We start from the raw sequence: 18,977 nt of genomic DNA on the forward strand, positions 1-18,977 counted from the left end.
ACAGTAAATTTTATGATGATTCAGTTGTAGGAAATGCATCAAGGGAGCTTTAAAATTACCTGACCAGGCCAAACTCATTAACATGAAATAGATTCCACCCAGTCCTATATCTGCAAAATCACTTAAGCTTTGAAAGGCCTGAGGCCCACACATGTGATAGAAATCTCTGGAGGCAAGCTCATATTTCTCACATGGACCATCAAACAGTCAAAACCGATTGCTTTGCATGACTATATTGTATCAGAGCCAGGCAACACCATAAAGCTCAAAAGGGTTTCGAGTCACCAAGGCTAAATTGAAGGTATGACTAATAAAGCAAGCACGAACAAGACAAAAAAATACATCAATAATGTCAAGGATGTGGTGTCACGCTATAACCTTAAAAAAAAAGCTAGATACACCACAAAAAATAACTTAATGGGATTTTAAGACTTTTATTAATAAGTTTTCATAAATGTTTTCTTGAATGTGGGCCTTACTGCACTGGCAGATTTTTTAAAAACTTGTTTATACTTAAAAATCATTGTACACCACCAAATACCCTGCAATTAAAGATACATTCTCTGAAAACTAGTCTAAATATCTTTAAGCAGGGTTGATTCTCAAATAAATTTGTGTTTCAAGAATTTTTTTTATATTTTAAATTGAAAAAATAGACAAAAATACAGTACAAACAGTACTTTCCAAAATATAATAGTATAATAATACAAAAGCAACATCATTACTGATTACAGATGATTACAGATTATCTCAAAGCCACTACTGGACAAAGAACAGCAGTATCAACTAGATTACATTGAATTTCCATGTGTAACAGAAGCCAGCTAGTAAGGAAACACCCGTTTGAATCCCGCTCAGAGCGGTGCGTGTAGAATCGGAGGGGTTACACATGCATGAATATCCATGCTGATTGAGGCTAGTGTATGCTGGTGTTGTTATAAAAGGTTAACATGCAGTTCACCAGAAAAACTTTTCGACCAGCATGGTTTGTCTGGTGAAGCTGTTCTATCAAGGAAGTCTTGCTGGCTAAGCTTGTTAAAAAGTATGCTGGGGACACCAGCAAATCAGTATCCAAAACACTACATGTGCTGGTTATTGTCAGTGGGGTAGGTATTGTATGCAATGTATCTCTGAGGGAATGCAAATCTATCCATTACTGACATAAAGAAAACTTTTAAAACTCTCCTTTTTGGGTCCTTTCCTTCTTGTAACAGAGCCACCTGTTCGATTTAAGCAGCCACTCAATGACTTGCAAGTATGGGAGAGAGACTTGGCTGTTCTTGAGTGTGAAGTTCCTGAGGACTCTGTTCCAATCACATGGTACTTAGAAGACAGACGACTACAGCCTGGAGCCAAATATGGGATGGAAGAGTGGGGGACAAAGCGTCGACTGACAATTCGTGATATTGGAGTTGATGACGATGGGATTTATCTATGCGAGATGGCTGATGGGGGTAGAAGCATTGCAGAGGTAGCAGTCAAAGGTAAACAAAAAAGTTATATTTATTTGCCATCATCTGTCTGGGAAAACAAATTCATCTGATTAGCATTTGCAGTTGTATAACTGAAGTGACTCTCTTGAAGGCACTATAGTAAGAAAGCTGCCACGAAAAGTTGATGTCCTGGAGGGGGAAAATGCAGCCTTCTGTGTGGAGGTGGAGGACGAGGAAATGGACATTCATTGGTACAAAGATGGAACAGAGCTAAGGGAGACCCATCAGACCATTCTCAAATCTTTTGGAAGGACACACATTTTGGTCTTTGTAAACACCACACCACAAGACTCTGGTTTGGTCATGTTCTATGTGGGTAGATCAAAAACTTCATCTCAGCTACGGGTGAAAGGTATGACAACTTTTTTTTGGAATTATTAATATGTAAACACTTGTATTCCAGAATGTCCAAATGTATATATTTTTTTTAACAAACCTCTTCTTCTTTTGTGCTAATTTCAGCGGCAAGGCACTGTCCACCAAGCTGTCCAATTGGGGTACAGATAAACACAGAACGAGCGAATGCAGCTCTTCTTTCTTGGTTTCCAGCACAAGACTCTCGAAAGAATCCACCTTCAGGGTACATAATTGAGAGACAAGAGGTTGGCTCACAAGAGTGGCTGCAATGTTTGACTACAGACTCTGCAACCTCAGTGGAGATTCTTGGCGACAGTGTTCCATGCGAGGCAGACTACAGATTTCGGATATGCAGTGTCAACAAATATGGAAGGAGTGGAAATGTAGAGTTCCCTCGAGCAGTTCACCTTGGTAAGCTCCTTTATAAGGCTGTCCATTACATACATATAAAGAAAACACTAACAAATCTCATTCTTTTATTCAGTTCCAGTTGCCAGAATCCAAGCACCTCTACAAGATGCTTTAGTACCAGAGGGCCAGGATGCCTGTTTTACCATTGAGCTATCTGCCTCAGTCATAGGCACTTGGTTTCTAAATGGAAATCAGCTTCAAGACGATGACCGTTTCTCAATAAGACGTTCACGTACACACCAGTCCCTACGCATTCGTGGGGTACGAGACACAGACAATGGAGCAGAGATCACCTTCATTGCTTACGGAATTCGAGATTCTGCTGCTTTGTATATACAAGGTGAACACTTAACTTTGATTTCCTTGCATCGAGATGTATTTATGAGGATATTAACAATTGTTGTGTTACTGGCTTTTATATTCCTCTTAATCAGCTCCACTGGTAAAATTCACTCCACTTTCTGAAATGGATCGAAACAAATTTGTGGAGGTTGGCAACCCTATAGTACTCTACTGTGAGCTGTCAGACCCTGAGGCTCCAGTTCGTTGGTATAAGAATGGCGTTGAACTTAAATCAATGGAAGGTCTGCATATCCAATCAGAAGGAACAATGAGGAGGATTGTCATCCAATCAGCGGATTTTTCTCACTCAGGAGTGTACAGCTGCGACGCTATTGATGACGTCATCAGGTTTAATGTGGAGGTTGAGGGTGAGTAATTTTTGTTCTAAGTTCTCCTTTCAAAATCAAATGAACATGTCCAATAAAAGAATCTTGCACTTTCAAGTCTCTAAAGTTTACTAAATACTACTGAATGAAAACACATATAGCCCCACCAGTGAGGTTCTCAGTTCTTCCGGAGGGTGAGAGGAACAAATCCATTGAAGCAGGCTCAACAATAGCACTGCAATGTGAGCTCTCAGATCCACTCGCCCAGGTCTCCTGGTACAAAGATGGTGCGAAACTACTGCCACAAAGTGGACTAGACTTCAAATCCGAAGGCACAAAGAGGGAACTGTTTGTACAATCAGCTGAATTTTACCACTCAGGGGTGTATAGCTGCAAGACAAGGGGTGATGCTGTCCTCTTCAATGTGGATGTTAAAGGTGATTTATATTTTTACAAGTGAATTAAGTTACATTTTAATTTTGCCAGACAACTAACAAATGGCAAGACAATGGCAATGTTGATTAAGTTAAAATATATTTCAAACTAAATGTAAAAAATGACTATTAAAATCATAAAGTGGGACTTAAAACACTCTAAAATATCCATAGCCCCACCTGTGAGGTTCTCAGCTGTCCCAGAGGTTAAGCGGAGAAAGTGCATTGAGGCAGGCTGCCCCATTATTCTGCAGTGCGAGATTTCAGACTCTACTGCACAGGTCCAGTGGTACAAAGATGGGGATCAACTCCTTGTAGAATCCGGAGTAGACATCAAATCAGATGACTACATGAGAACACTCAGTATTCAGTCAGCACACCCATCTCATGCCGGTGTGTACAGCTGCACAACAAAGGATGATGTCATCAAGTTTCATGTGGAGATAAGAGGTGATTTTATTCCTGACTTACAAATTAACTCTATGTCTTCTTGCAATTATGCCACTAACAATCACTGCTTTCTGTGTTGCGCTTTTGTCACATTCTTTAGAAATGTTTCAAAGATTTTATGTTGTACATTACCTCTGTCTCCTTTTTTTCTGCTTTAGTTTTACAATTTTGGATCATCTTTTCAGTCATGATGTTCTTGTATACTCAGTTGTTACAGTACATGTTATCTTAACGCAATAGGTCCTTTAATCTGGGTAATTTCTTGTAATTCTTGATGATTCTGATACAAACCATCATCTGTAGCCGAACCAGTGAAATTCTCAGCCGTTCCGGAAGCTGAGAAGAATATATGCACTGAAGCTGGTGGCCACTTTGAACTCCACTGTAAGGTCTCAGATCCTACAGTCCCTGTCCGCTGGTTCCACAACAATACGCAGCTTCAGCCAGAGACTGGTTTGGATATTCAGTCAGAGGGAGATGCAAGGACACTGGTAGTCAATCCAGCTGTACCTAGTCATTCTGGATTGTACCGCTGTGAAACATCTGATGACTCTGTCCAGTTCACTGTGGATATCAAAGGTGATTTGTGACTTTTTGAGAAACTTGTACATCCAGTAACACATTTGCAAAACTAGATGCACACTAAAAATTCAAGCTTTTTTTGTTGTCTGCATCTCTTAGCATCGCTGTTATGGACATGCCTCTCACCATGCATCCAACTTATGGGCAGTGATTTGAGACAGATGTTATATGTTTTGCATTACTTTTTTTAATTTGCTACTTGGCAGATGGTCTGAAAATTCACAGATTAGGCAGTCTAGATAACTTTTTAATAAAGGATATTAATTCTGTATATTCTTTAATAATGCAATGGATCACCTTTAGACCCACCGGTGATGTTCTCAACATTACCAGACACTGTGAAGAACCAGCTGGTTGAAGCAGACTACTCCACTGATATGCACGGTGAGATCTCAGATCCAAATGCCAAGGTGTGTTGTTACAAGGATGGTGTAGAGCTCGTCTCAAAAAGTCAGCCTCATATCAAATTGGAGTGTACCAGGAGGACGTTGGCTGTCAAGACAGCACAGCCCTCTAACTCTGGATGGTACGACTGTGTGAGAACGGACGATGTCATCCAGTTTAATGTACAAGACCAAGGTGATTTTCAAATATTTGCTTCTCATCTTCTTAATGTTTTTGTGTGACAACTAACAATTGTGTGCTCTTCGCAGCTTTTTTATTCTCTTTTAATGTATTCTGACTGTTACTTGAACATGCCCTTGGTTTCAGTGGCCATAATTGGTTCTGTCTTTCTGCGTTTTGAAAATAGTCACATTTAATAAAGCATTCCTCTATCAATGGTCATCTGTAGTGCCACCACCAAGATTTTTGGCTGATCCTGAAGTTGAGATGACCAAATGCAATGAAGAAATGGAACCTGCTGCACTGCATTATGAGATCACAGATCCCACTCCATATGTCAGCCAGACCAAAGATGAGGAGGTCATGCTTCCTCAATCTGAACCTGCAGCTGAATTTAAACCTGAATTGGAACTTGAATCTAAATATGAATTTGAACCTGAACCTGAATCTGATCCTGAAATTCATTCAGATGCATCTAGAGGAACTTTAATCATCCACTCACCTGATACATCTCTTTTTGAAGTAAACAGCCCAAAGACACCAGATGATCCCATCCAGTTTGAAATGGACCAAGGTGGTTTGCCACTTACTTGTACGCCATTCTGTATAAGGCACATTGACATGACTGAAGCAAGTCAGTTATTGTTTTCTTTGTGGCTTTCCTAACAGCAGAACTGTCTCACTATGAGGTGTTCAGTGGTGAGACCTATGGTGACTCTGTCCAGTGCACTGTGGATATAAAAGGTGATATAATGCTACCTCAACCCAAGCATTTAACCCAGCACCTCTGTGCCACTAACAAGGGTGGTTTTAACTATCCAATGGCTCTTCCTGAAGATGCCGGTCCCCTGCATCTTGGTTACCTACCCAAAATAGCTCCCAAAACTAATCCATGCTATCCTGTCTTTATCCAACATCCAGTTGGTCTGCAAACCCTTCTTCCAAACTAACACTCATTCTATAGACTTACATATCTTCATTCTTCATTGAAGCAAATTTCATTTAAACCTATACTGTACACTGTCTACATTTGCTTGAGTCATCTTGTTTATGTGCCATTCAGAATCATCATCAGTACTGTGTTGACTGAATTATAGAGAACTGGAATACAGAATGAATGGTTGAGTGAATGAAAGTTGGTGATCTGACTTCTTGCGTAATCATGTTTTGTTTTTAATATGTGTTTTAACCAATATTGACTTGTTTTTAGACCACTCTGTGATATGGTCATCTCTTACATTTTTTCAATCTTGAAAAAATCTTAAAATTTAACCAATCAATAAAACTACGTCTTTATAAGCTTTTCTGATTATGAAGACAGAAAAGTACTTCAACTTTTCTTTGTGTAAACCACTCACCTATAGAAGACTTCCTGGGAAGATCAGGAACTGAGGCTGAGATCAGATCTGGAAAAGAGAACAACAAACTCACAGCGGAAAGATCTGGAGAAGGGTCCCAAATGTCCATTCCAACAACCTTCAGAATGACAGAAGAGGAACCACAGCCAGAACCAATGCTACATCCAGAGTTACAAGCAATGCTACATCCAGAGTTACAAGCAATGCTACATCCACAGTTACAAGCAATGCTACATCCACAGTTACAACCAATGCTACAACCAATTCTACAACCACAGTTACAACCGATGCTACAACCCCAGATACAACCACAACTGCAACCTCAGCTTCAACAGCTGCAACCACAGTTGCAACCAATGAACCAGACAAGTACTTCAATTTCCGAAGATGAAGGCTCAAATCACATCGCAATACAAGAGAGTGATATGGATCAAGATGTCTTAGCTTTTAAGGTGGATGTTGAAGGTGATTTAAATAGTTAGCTCCATCATTCTGCAAATAATGATGAGAGCAAAATATAAGCCATTTACATTTACCACCTAACAACCATTTAAGGTCAATCGTCTATTTGGATCCATTTACTGAATTTAGAAACAAAACAGCCCTGTTCTATAATGTAGCTGCATTTCATTATTATTCACCAGTAAAACTCTATCACCAAATATTTATCTAACAAAGATCATCTCACTAAAAAATGTTACAGTATCATCTTGAATTTAACTTCTAGCAGAAAGAGAAAAACATTTTGACATATGAAAAACATTACAAACCTATAAGGCTGTAACCTATAACATGTAAGGCTATGAATACATAAGTGCAGTTTAGCTTAGTTGACTTAAAATATTCAATGTAATGTGTCACAATTGTAATACATGTCTCTTTTCATATAACTTGAAATATCCCTAGCCTCGAGGACAAATACCACACCAATTTGTGGAATGGATGAGCACTTGCCAATTGATGCAGACTGTTCCAGTCTACTGCTAACTGAGAGCTCTGAACACACAACTCAAGAAAAACCTATATCCTGCCAACAAGATGAAGCAACAGTGATATTCAATAAACCTACAACACAGAAAGAGCTCATCCAGTCATCAAATATATGTCTGCAAGAAGCACATGAGACTGTTACCAAGGATGAATTTGCTTATCAAGAGGAACTGAAAGGTGATTTAAAGCTATGTTTAACAGCATTAATGAACAAAAGCAACTAACTTCGTCTGGCTTTTTGCTTAAATGTTCTGTACCCAAATTGATTCACACTCTTTATAGATAACTCACTATACGATACTCACATTGCTTTGTCCCCTCAAAACTGAAGAACCTGGTCATAAAGAAGAATTATTTACACAACCATTTGAAACTGAAGATGTCCAACCCATTGAAGGTGATTCTCCAGTTCATTGGTACAAGGACAAAATACAATTTTACCCTGAAAATGAAAATGGACATATTCTTGAAATGGAGGAAGGTGTACGAAGACTAAATGCTCCAGCCACTGACTTGGGACAATCAAAGGATGATGACATAATATTTAAGGTGGATGTCCAAGGTGATTTTAAACTAGTTTAAATCCACACAAGTACATAATCAGTTTCAGTCGTTCAAGCTTTATTTAAAAAAATAAAAAAATAAAATAAAATAAATAAATAAAAAAGTATAAAAACATTAATTTAAAATATTACCTGCTTAGGTCAAATTGTCTGCTTACATTAAAACATATTAAATTAAACCCCTTAGCTACATCTTTGCAAACTTCAAGTATCCATGAGACTGAAAGGAGCGAGTCAAATGATGAAACAGTCATTGCTAATTTTCCACAACCTGAGGTATCAAGCACAATTGCAGAGGTGTGCTGGTACAAGGAAGGTGAGGACCTCCAACAATGTGACGTTATCACCCAATCTGAGGAGACTTTCAGAGCTCTTGTTGTCAAAGCAGCCGAGCCGTCTCACTCTGGGGAACATGCTAGTGAGACAGATGATGTCACCATACAGTTTGCAGTGGACCTACCAGGTGATTCATCAGTCATCTACGCCAGCTCAATCCATCCGATTACCAAACTAACCACTTCAATCATGCAACTGTCACTAATTTTCTAGAAACTATTGTTCAAATAAATGCCAGACTAATAGGTTGTTGTAAGATGTTACACCGCTAATGAACATTTCAGTAAAGAAATGACTTTTTCTCCAAGCTAGTGCTTTTTTCCCATTGACCTTTTTCCCATTGAAGTAAAACAATTGGTAAGACCAATGTCTAAAGTGTGTTTAAAGAAAATTTTACTGTAATTGCCTCCTTCAGATATCAATTTAGAAATTATCCTTTTGATATATTACTACTCTTACTACTAATAATACATTCTACTAAATATATGGTATACTGAGGAAATTACAGAATCACTAACAAATGTGCAAAGGCCTGATACATTGGTAAAAAAAAACTAAATTTGTTTTCAGTATGTTTGTCTTTAATGTTTGTTTCCCATGTTTTGTCTTTGTTGTTAAGTATCTGTTACTTTCCATGATGTCCTTTACTCTTGCGCTACTAATCTTTCATCTTATATTTTGATGTTTGAGAATGTCTGCTTTTTATTTTCATTTTATTGATCATTACAGTTAATAGTCAGCATATTCTTAAAGTCATGTTCATGCCAAACAGACTCTTTCATAAAACGCTGAATGATTGCCAATATTTTGGCTCATTCTTGAGAATCAAGTTGAGAAAAACTATAAATATAAAATGAAATGTATGTTTTATAAAAAGAAAACAAACAATATAAAAGTAAATGTGTCTGTACAAAATTGTCTGTAGCTCTTCCAGTGACGTTCTCCAGTGTCCCTGAGGCTCAACGGACCAAATGCATTGAGTCAGGAAGACCCTTTAAACTGCAATGCGAAGTCTCAGACCCTGATGCGCAAGTCTGGTGGTACAAAGATGGGAATGAGGTGCTTCCTCAAGATGGTATTGTCACTGTGAATGAGGAAGCAATGAGAACACTCTCTGTGCAAACTGCTGAATTATGTCATAGCGGAACATACAGCTGCAAGACAAGTAATGACCTCATCACATTCCATGTGGAAATCCAAGGTGATTTGATGCTTTCTATCACGAAGACACCACATGAAATGTGTGTAAATCAAGTCAAGCAATCTCCTTCATTTAACCATGTATAGTGGTTATTCAGAGGCAAAAGGCAAATATTTTGTCCTTTATCCTTCAAAAGTAGCTTGACATGTTAACTGATCACTCAAGCACATGAATTTATAAATAGAAGAAAACCAACATAATAGCCAGTAATTTTCCACTAAATCATACAGTTCTTTCTCTATGCCACTGACAACACTGTAGCTCCATCACTGAAGTTCATTCCAATTTCAGAAGTGGAGAAGAACAAGTCCACCGAAGTAGACTCACCAATCGTTCTGAAATGTGAGCTATCAGACGCTACCGCTCAGGTGCTCTGGTGTAAAGATGGTAAAGAGCTGGCCCTAAACCCTGGGCTAAATTTCCAAACAGATGGAAATATGAGGAAACTAACTGTTCAATCAGCAAAACTGTCTGATACTGGAAACTACACCTGTCATGTTCCAGGTGATACCGTATCATTCATGGTGGACGTTCAAGGTGATTTTCACAACACTACCACACAAATTAACTATTAAATGCTGTGTATGCCCTATGTATATATATATATATATTCCTTTAAATTTCTAATCACTCCCTGTGGGAAAAAAAAAATCTCCTGTAACATCTTTTACCCGCCATTTAAACTCTGCTTCTCTCACTTCTTGATAACTGGGCAAATCATGTGACTAACATATCTGTAGGTTAAGACTGCCTAAATGTCTTTCAACAGATTTGTACTTTTTTTCACAAATTAATTTGTCGATAGTCTAAAACAAAATGTATTTACATTTTCCAAATTTTCATAGCTCACCCTGTAAGGTTCTCAGCACTCCCAGAAATTGCAAGGAACAAGTTTATTGAAGCAGGCTGTCCCATTATACTTCAGTGTGAAATCTCAGACCCTACTGCCCAAGTTTCCTGGCTCAAAGATGGAGTCAAACTCCAACAAGACAGTGGACTTGACATCCAATCAGAGGGCACTATGAAGACAATGATCATCCATTCCGCTGAGCTCAAACACTCAGGCGTGTACAGCTGTGAGGCTGTGGATGATCGCATAGCATTCAAGGTGGATGTTGCAGGTGATTTTGAGTCTATATACTTTTTCTCAAAACCACTAACAATGTGTCAAATAACGCTTCATCCACTAAATGCTGTTTACCCTTATCAGATTTTAACAAAGAATACATTCATAACCAAATAATCAAAGCCCCATTTTGTTAAACCCTACAATGATCTCCTCACCCCTTTTGCTGACACAAATAACTATGCTATAAAAAGGATTTTAAAGGTTTTTGAACATCTTTTAAACCGCTTATTGCTATACAATATTACTATATTGTATAGATGATGTCACCTAATTTAGACCTGCTCATTAAGTTATGTTCAGAATAATAGGCTTCAGAACTATAACACGAGAGATCAACTCATAATATACACACGGACTCAGCAAAGTGTCTCATTCATTAGCCGTACGTAAGTTTTAATCTTTTTCATCAATTAATTTCATTTTTTCTCATCGATTATCTGGATATATAACTTAGAAAGGCTTTTTCTTTTGGTAATTCTATTAATTTTGACTGAACAAAAATCCTCTTAGCTCCACCAGTGATGTTCTCAGCTGTTCCTGAGTTTGAGAAGAACAAGTCAGTTGAAGCAGGCTGGCCAATCATTCTCCAGTGTGAGATATCTGATCCTACAGCCTCGGTCCAATGGTACAAGGATGGATTACAGCTCCTACCTCAATCTGGGGTTTACATCAAATCACAGCACACCATGAGGACACTGGTTATCCAATCAGCAAATGTATCCCACTCTGGGTTTTACAGTTGTAATACTGCTGATGATATCAGTGAATTTTTTGTGGATGTTAAAGGTGACATATAAACCTTATCCAAAGTATTCTGTTATATAACTAACAAATACATAAACTTAGTAGAATTCAGTTTCCATTGGGTGAAAGCATTCTTCTCTACCTTTCAACAGATCCATTCTGCTGCTTTTATGGGCTCCTTAACCATTTCCATAATGCAGGAATATTTTTGAAGCTTCACAAGTTTGTTTGCAATTTTTCCACCAACTACTGCCATCCTTAGATGCTATTTAACCAGCATATTGGTTCTCTTTACTTAAAAAACAACAACAACAAAAAACACTTACGCTGGGCAAGCATGCCTTGTAACCATTATTATCTGTGCTTAATAGCACTTCATTCTCACAAAGCTTTCATTAACTCTTCATTCTCTTTTTCTTTGGATTTCATTTGGCTTGTAGAGTGGAGAAAGACTTCAACAGGGCTGGCCAAGCAATCATCATCAGTGCTTGAATTGCATGCTTAACATGTCATACTTGTGTGACTAAGTAGCATAACAAAAAACTAATGACCACTTCCTTCTCATTGCAGCACCTCCTGTAACATTTGCCTACATACCAGAAGATGATCTGCACAGAAATATTGTAGAACAAGACAATCTACTCCTTTGCTGTGAAGTGTCCAGGTCAGATGCTACTGCACAATGGTACAAGGATGGAGTAGAGTTAAAGTCTAGTGACAATGTCCTCATAGAGGCAGAAAACACTTTACGAAAGATGATAATCCTGTCCGCTCAGCTTTCCGATTCTGGAACATATAGCTGTCGTGCTGGAGATAGTGCCTTAATATTTAAAGTTAACGTAAGAGGTGAGTAAATGCGTCTATATCCCTATCAGTCAAAATCTGATAAAATCACATTTACAAGGCCATTTTCTTTGTTTTGCTTTACAGAACCTCCAGTGATGATTGTATATCCCAAGGAAGACGTCCACCTTGACCGCTATGTTCCTGAAGAAATTGTCCTCAGCTGTGAACTTTCACGACCAAATGGAAAGGTGACATGGTTCAAGGATGGACAGAAACTACAAGAGAGTGAAAACATAAAGCTAAAGACAGAAGGTCCATACAGACGGCTAAAAATTCTGCGCAGTGGTGTTGAGGACTCTGGAGAATATGTCTGTGACACAGCTGATGATTCAATATTCTTCAATCTAAACATAAAAGGTATTAAATTCAGGTTTAAATATAGCATGTACAAGAAAAAGGAATTTGTGATGTCAGTTTTTGATGTTATTCAATTGGATAAGATTATACTTTTTTAAACCTGTCCTGAATTGCATGAATTGTGTGCAATAAGATCAGAAACGTGCATTGCTAAGGTACATTGATAAGGTCAATTTTGATGTCATGTTAACTTTTGTGGCATGTCCCCCTAAAGAACCACCGGTGCGCATAGTTTCTCCAAGCCAGTCCCAAATGGAACTTTGCCAACAGACTTCTGAGAGGATGGTCCTGAGCTGTGAAATCTCTAGACCCAATGCCACAGTACGCTGGTATCGAGATGGTCTTGAAGTGGAGGAGAGTGACAGCCTAATTCTGGAGGTTGATGGTGTCTATAGGAGGCTTATTATCCCAAAACCTACTGTCAAAGACTCTGCAGAATATGTCTGTGACACCGCTGATGACTCAGTAACCTTCTTTGTAAATATTGCAGGTGTGTCAAAGACCCTATATTTAATCGTTCGTAATTTAAAACTAATGTCAGTTCTCAGTGTCAATAATGACTTACTTTGTGCAGAGCCACCAGTTAGATTTATTCGGCCAAGGAAAATGACCTATGCAGTAGAGAAACTTGTTGGAGACATTGTGGTCCTTGAGTGTGAAGTGTCTCGACCAAATGCTGAAGTTAGCTGGAAGAAGGATGGAGAAGAGATTGAGGAGAACAGCAACATTACTATCATAGAGGATGGCACAAGTCGACAGTTAACCATTCACTCTGCCGCTTTTAATGATGCAGGGCAATATGTCTGTGATGCCAGAGATGATGTAATGGATTTCCAAGTGAAAATCAAAGGTACATTTCAGGGAAAAAGAGATTTTAAAAAATAATCACTGCAACCAACTAAAATTCTACCCTCGTCCTTCCAGATCCACCACTGAAAATACTGCGGAAAGCTGACATAGAAACGAAACGCAAGTTTGTAGTATCTGATGCGATTGTGTTAAAATGTGAGATCTCAAGAGCAAATGGGGTGGTCAGTTGGCTTAAAGACAATGAGAAGGTTGAGGGAAAGGAGCATTTCATCTGTGAAGAGGAAGGGACATTCAGATCTCTGATTGTCCTGAGTGCTGAGTTGATGGACTCAGGGGAGTACATTTGTGATGCACAAGATGATAAAGTTGTCTTCAGTGTTACTGTAGAAGGTACTACTTGTTAAAAAGCAATGTACACAATGAAAAACATGCATGTACATGGTCAGACAAAATGTACAAAACTTGTACCTTTATCTTGTCATTGGGCCAATATCCTCAAAAGTACACTTTTGTACTTTATCTACCTACCAATAGGTGTATATATTGCACAAAGCTGTATCTTTGAGGGTACTGCCCCAGTGACAAGCTGTTGTACTCCAAAACATTTTGCTTTCTTTCTAACAGTGTACAAAAATAACTAATTATTTTTGTTCAGAGGCTCCAGTGTCCATAGTTGGAAGTTCAGAGAAACCAGAACACCACATTTTAATGACAGGAGATGAGCTTATCCTGGAATGTGAGGTATCACGAGTAAATGCTATAGTCCAGTGGTACTGCAATGGATGTTTACTACAAGAAGATTCACGCACACACATTGAAAGCAGAGAAACAATGAGGAAGCTTGTGATATCAGGACTTCAGACATCTGATTCTGGAGAGTATCTCTGTGATGCCACTGATGACAAAATGATAACTAGGCTAACCGTTCAAGGTAAATTAACAATAGCATAGCCAAGAAAATGTAATTTCATATCAGTTGAAACATTATGTGTAAAACACTTAATAACACAATTCTTTTTCATAGAAACACCATTCAAATTCATCAAAAAAGAAGAAAGAACAAATATTTCAGCCTATGAAGAAGACAGTGTGACACTACGTGCTGCTGTTAACAGGGTCAATGCCCCAGTGAAATGGCAGAGAGGTCATGATCCAATCAAAGGGGATCGTTTCCACACAACAAGTGATGGTAACACCCACTACCTCACCATTAACCCACTTAAGAGATGTGATACTGGAGAGTACACATGTCACGTGGGATCCGATGAGATGCACTTTAGTGTCCATGTCAAAGGTAAGACTGGGGAATGAACCATACATTTCTACAAATTGTTATATGTACTAAAAATTAATTGCTCGTAAAGGTGTGCAGTAAAATGTTGTCTTTACTGTTTCGTTATCAGCAATGAAAGTGAAATTCTCCAAACCACTGGAAAACATAGTGGGACTCAAAGGTGGGGATGTGGTTTTAAAATGTGAACTGTACAAGTCAAAAGGAGATGTTCAGTGGCTTAAGGACAGCCAAGAGATTGCGCCAAACAGACATTTTACAATCAGAGCTGATGGTCGAGTGAGAAGCCTGACTATACATAACGTCACCGAAGATGATGCAGGAGAATATGCTTGTGAATCCAAAGATGAAAGGACATCAGCTGCTGTAGTGGTCAATAGTAAGTAAAATTCTACCAAAGGATTCGTGTGCATCTGCATAAAGTTTAACCAGAAATCACGAACAAATCACACATTACTTTAGTGCCAACATCCTTCTATTCTTTTCCCAAGTTCCTCGCATTGTGGAGTTTATTGCGGAGCTACACAACATAACTGTGATGGAAGGAGAAGACACAACATTTAAGTGTGTGGTGTCTCCAGAAGATGTGAAGTTGGCCTGGTTTAGGAATGACCAGCCAATTTCATCAAATCATAAGTTCAACATCTCAAGTAATGGATTATGCCATATGCTGCATATCAACAACTGCCAAGTCTCAGATAGCTGCAAGTTGACAGCTAAGGCTGAAGGTGTGATTTCCAAAGCTATCCTTCAGGTCCAAGGTAGAATATCATCTATCAGTATTTCATTTTGACAGAACATTTGACTAATGAACTTTAAAAAAAAATAAAATAATTAGTGTCAACATATTAAGTGAGAATCTAACTAATAGGTAATTTTCTACAAAATGTTATTTGGAGTATAGGGAGGGGTATTTTCTTTTAGATCCTGCACAGGTCTTTAATGTCATGTCAACATGTTTGAGTTTAATAATGACCCTTTCAGGCATGCCTGAATTGTTGAAAAGGTGCTTATGATGGCTTGTGCTTAACAGCTTCTCCAGTTAGAATTCCACTCTTAACTGACAGAGACAAGTGTTACTACAGCACACAGCAATGTAGAACGAGGAGCAGTACTCCAAGCACATGAAATAATGTTGTCCTTATTGGCTATGCTCATTGGTTTTTGAATATAAAGAGCTTTATAAAGTGTTAAAAACTGATCTGTATTCAGAAGCACAGGTGCTTTTCACAAAGAGCATGGACCCGGTGGTTGCAGAGGAGTTTGCTGAGGCAACACTTGAGGTGGAGGTCAGCCTTGAGACTGCGGAGGTGCAGTGGATGAGACAAGGAGTGGTTATACATCCAGGGTCCAAATTCACTCTGAAGCAGAGTGGAAAAAAACATTCTCTCACAATCCACAAACTCACCCTTTCAGACCGAGGCACCTACAGCTGTGAAACGCTCCATGACCGCACACAAGCCAAGCTCAGTGTGGAACGTGAGTCTGCATGTGCTTGTCTCTTTCTTACTATGTGCTGTTGTTAGCAATTCTTTACGGTGATGGTCCCTCATTACTGCGCATTTCGATGTTGTCGTCTTAAACAAACTGAATCAAGTAACCACGAGTAATGCGAGCAAGAGGCAGCTACTTTAGTGACACTTGTTCCATGGTTTGACAGCAGCAAACAGGTGATTGGCAGACCACGTACTGAGGCCCGGGGAGCAGCTTTCTTTATTGACATTAGATCAGAAGAGCTATGATAATTCAATTAAGCATGTCAAATGAGAAATAGATCAAGAGCTGGTAGAAGGTCCTGGCGGAGTAACCTTTTAATTCCTCTTAGTTGCTTGTGAAACACAGATACTGTGAGAGGAAGATAAAAGTTACAACTCTGCTCACAACTAATTTCCACTGCCTTTGATTATTAGCCGTCTACATCAAACTTACCAAACAAGCTTTCAATATCTCTTAACATAACTTCTGACGATAAAATTAATTTGCTCTTTAGCAAACAAGCAATTAAATACCAGTGATAACATTCCTTTCAGGATAGCTTAAGACGATAAAGCTGTGTTGTACAAATAAGCAAGTGATGAGAGAAAGTCTGTGCTTTGGCTGTTCCTGGCACCAACTATGAATCTGGATCTGTTTTCATTGCAGCTAAATTTATGCACTGGCCTTCAAAATCTAGGGTGGTGTCACCAACTCTCTAAAATAAACCACCATTTTCCACAGGGAATGCCTGTCTGCCTGTCTGTTTTGGAATACTTAAAAAAAAGAATTGGCATAGCCCTGATCGAAGGCAGGATTTAGTTCATTGCTAACACCAAGCGGACAAAACCGAGCCAACTAATTCAGCAACTGTTGTTCTATTTCTTTCTCTTTATAAACTTCACATTTCTTCTTAATCTCTCTCTCTCTTTTTCACACACTTCACTGATTTCTAACTGCATCACCATTGAACTATACTTTTCCTGTCTTTGACAACCTGTGCTTGTCCACTCAGCACGAAAAATCAAGATTCGGAAAGGTCTAACTGAGATCCAGACTTATGAACGAGAGACAGCTTCTTTTGAGGTGGAGCTGTCACATAGTAATGTGGACGGTGTATGGCAGAAGGATGGGCACGCACTCAAAAACAACAACCACTGGCGTATGACTGCAAAAGGACGGGTACACAGCCTTACCATCTCCAACCTGACCTTGGATGACACTGGCACCTACATATTCTCTGTTGAGAATATCAGATCATTAGCAAGATTGGATGTTAAAGGTACTGTGCAAATTAAAACTGTTTTTATAGTAGAGACTTAAATGTGACAATTTTGCCAACAAAAAATGCAGATTTAATGAGTTTTTAATTTTGTTTAAAAACATTCAAAAGTCCTTTTTTCAATCTGCACTGACAGATTTCATAAAAATCTGTCAGTGCAGTAAGGCAAAATACACTTGTGTTAAAGACACATTCTCTGAAAACAAGTCTTAATATCTCAAGTATATTTATATTCTTCAAGGATTTTAGACTACTTTAACTAGAAAATTTGATGAAAATACTCATGTGGGATTCACTGTTAAAATATAATCCTAATCCAGTTTCAAGTGAAAAGACGACTGAAAATTTAAACACTGTGGCTGTGTGGCACCTTTAAAACATGACTTCGTTTATTTGAGCTGCCTGAAACGTCAACTACTGGCTCAACCATTGACATAAGTTTAGGGCATGACAACTCCTAGTTTGAAAAGTTACAGAAAACCTGAGAAGAGTTAGAACTAGTGCTGCAGAAATTTCACAGATCACCTTTAAAGATGCTGTAAGTGATTCAGCCATTACATTCCGATTTAGCCACAAAAAAAAAAATCCCTTCAACCACACACCTTCTCTCCAACACACTACCCCAAAAAAACACATCAGCTAACCTGAGCACAACAAAGTCAGTGTTTTCCAAATGACTAAAAAGCACAGACTACACCCTCAACGTAACAGACATCCAAAACGAGCTAAAAGACATAGCCAAAGCAAATCCCTAAATTAACCATAAAGGTCATGCAAATACTCAGATTTACTTATCTGGCCATTATTAACTTAGTCGTGAGAGGTAAGAGGGTGCAGGGCAATGAAATCAATCAAACTGGTTAAATTTCTGATGCTGATGACAGTACAATGGCATGGACAGACATTTTTGCTACTGCTCTTACCATGTGTCAGGTTACACATATAAAAAGATATGGATCACATGATCAGACTCCAGCTACCGAAACATTTCAAGCATTCACAAGCATAAGGTGCTGGTGTAAGGTACTCACTTCTATGCCAAGTCACTCAATAGGGCTTATCCTTTGGAGTCACAGAGCTGTCATTGAGGATGACAATAACATGTAAATGCCACTACAACAAAGGACTCTCCTCAAAGTCCTCTAAGCACAAAGCTGAGGTATGGTTAAATGATAAGCTCCTGTTGTACTAGACAGATTGACATGTACACAGTTGACTATGTGATCTCAAAAGTCAAACAAGGGCAACCCAGAGGTAAATTATAAAAAATATAATAAATAGTGACTTGGTTTTAAGATCACAGCCTTTTAAATGTGATCAAAATGGTTTTCCATCAATAGGCTGCTGATCGTTGTCAAATGAAGTCTAACAGTGAATGTTCATTAGGCAAAACTCTGCTCAGTGTCGCTGACAATGCTAAAATACCTCCGCTTAGGGGTGTGTCTTAGCAATTATCTTTAATCTGTTTCCAAATGAAGTAAAGATATGCAGCCAGTGTAATAATAAATGCAATATTTAACATAACAAATGCAGGGTCAAATGCGTAAACAATGATTTACGCACTAAATCCAGCATAAATTCCTGCACAATCTGCTTTTAAATGCTCTAGACAGAGGTCACTATACTTCACTGCTGGCT

General features: G+C 38.6%; 1 protein-coding gene across 14 annotated transcripts in view; it reads left to right on the top strand.

The window, feature by feature from the left end:
• The window catches only part of obsl1b (obscurin like cytoskeletal adaptor 1b), a 33,762-nt gene that overhangs the window by 7,874 nt on the left and 6,911 nt on the right, over nt 1-18,977 (top strand). For 2 of the 14 annotated variants that reach the window (XM_081368118.1, XM_081368112.1), the window contains exons 3-27: nt 1,215-1,484; nt 1,585-1,845; nt 1,956-2,261; nt 2,335-2,601; nt 2,696-2,971; nt 3,091-3,366; nt 3,538-3,813; nt 4,117-4,392; nt 4,699-4,974; nt 5,189-5,533; nt 5,629-5,703; nt 9,132-9,407; nt 9,669-9,944; nt 10,253-10,528; nt 11,851-12,126; nt 12,211-12,483; nt 12,698-12,973; nt 13,058-13,333; nt 13,408-13,683; nt 13,949-14,224; nt 14,318-14,587; nt 14,697-14,963; nt 15,076-15,345; nt 15,797-16,063; nt 17,073-17,339. In XM_081368118.1, the coding sequence (XP_081224244.1) occupies nt 1,215-1,484; nt 1,585-1,845; nt 1,956-2,261; nt 2,335-2,601; nt 2,696-2,971; nt 3,091-3,366; nt 3,538-3,813; nt 4,117-4,392; nt 4,699-4,974; nt 5,189-5,533; nt 5,629-5,703; nt 9,132-9,407; nt 9,669-9,944; nt 10,253-10,528; nt 11,851-12,126; nt 12,211-12,483; nt 12,698-12,973; nt 13,058-13,333; nt 13,408-13,683; nt 13,949-14,224; nt 14,318-14,587; nt 14,697-14,963; nt 15,076-15,345; nt 15,797-16,063; nt 17,073-17,339 (6,726 nt within the window). Of the gene's footprint in view, nt 1-1,214; nt 1,485-1,584; nt 1,846-1,955; nt 2,262-2,334; nt 2,602-2,695; nt 2,972-3,090; nt 3,367-3,537; nt 3,814-4,116; nt 4,393-4,698; nt 4,975-5,188; nt 5,534-5,628; nt 5,704-7,223; nt 7,485-9,131; nt 9,408-9,668; nt 9,945-10,252; nt 10,529-11,850; nt 12,127-12,210; nt 12,484-12,697; nt 12,974-13,057; nt 13,334-13,407; nt 13,684-13,948; nt 14,225-14,317; nt 14,588-14,696; nt 14,964-15,075; nt 15,346-15,796; nt 16,064-17,072; nt 17,340-18,977 lie in introns of all 14 variants that reach the window. The other 12 variants (XM_081368120.1, XM_081368119.1, XM_081368121.1 and 9 more) reach the window with 12 other exon arrangements.

This window comes from Scardinius erythrophthalmus, assembly GCF_964197995.2.
Source record: "Scardinius erythrophthalmus genome assembly, chromosome: 6".
NCBI classification, from domain to species: domain Eukaryota; kingdom Metazoa; phylum Chordata; class Actinopteri; order Cypriniformes; family Leuciscidae; genus Scardinius; species Scardinius erythrophthalmus.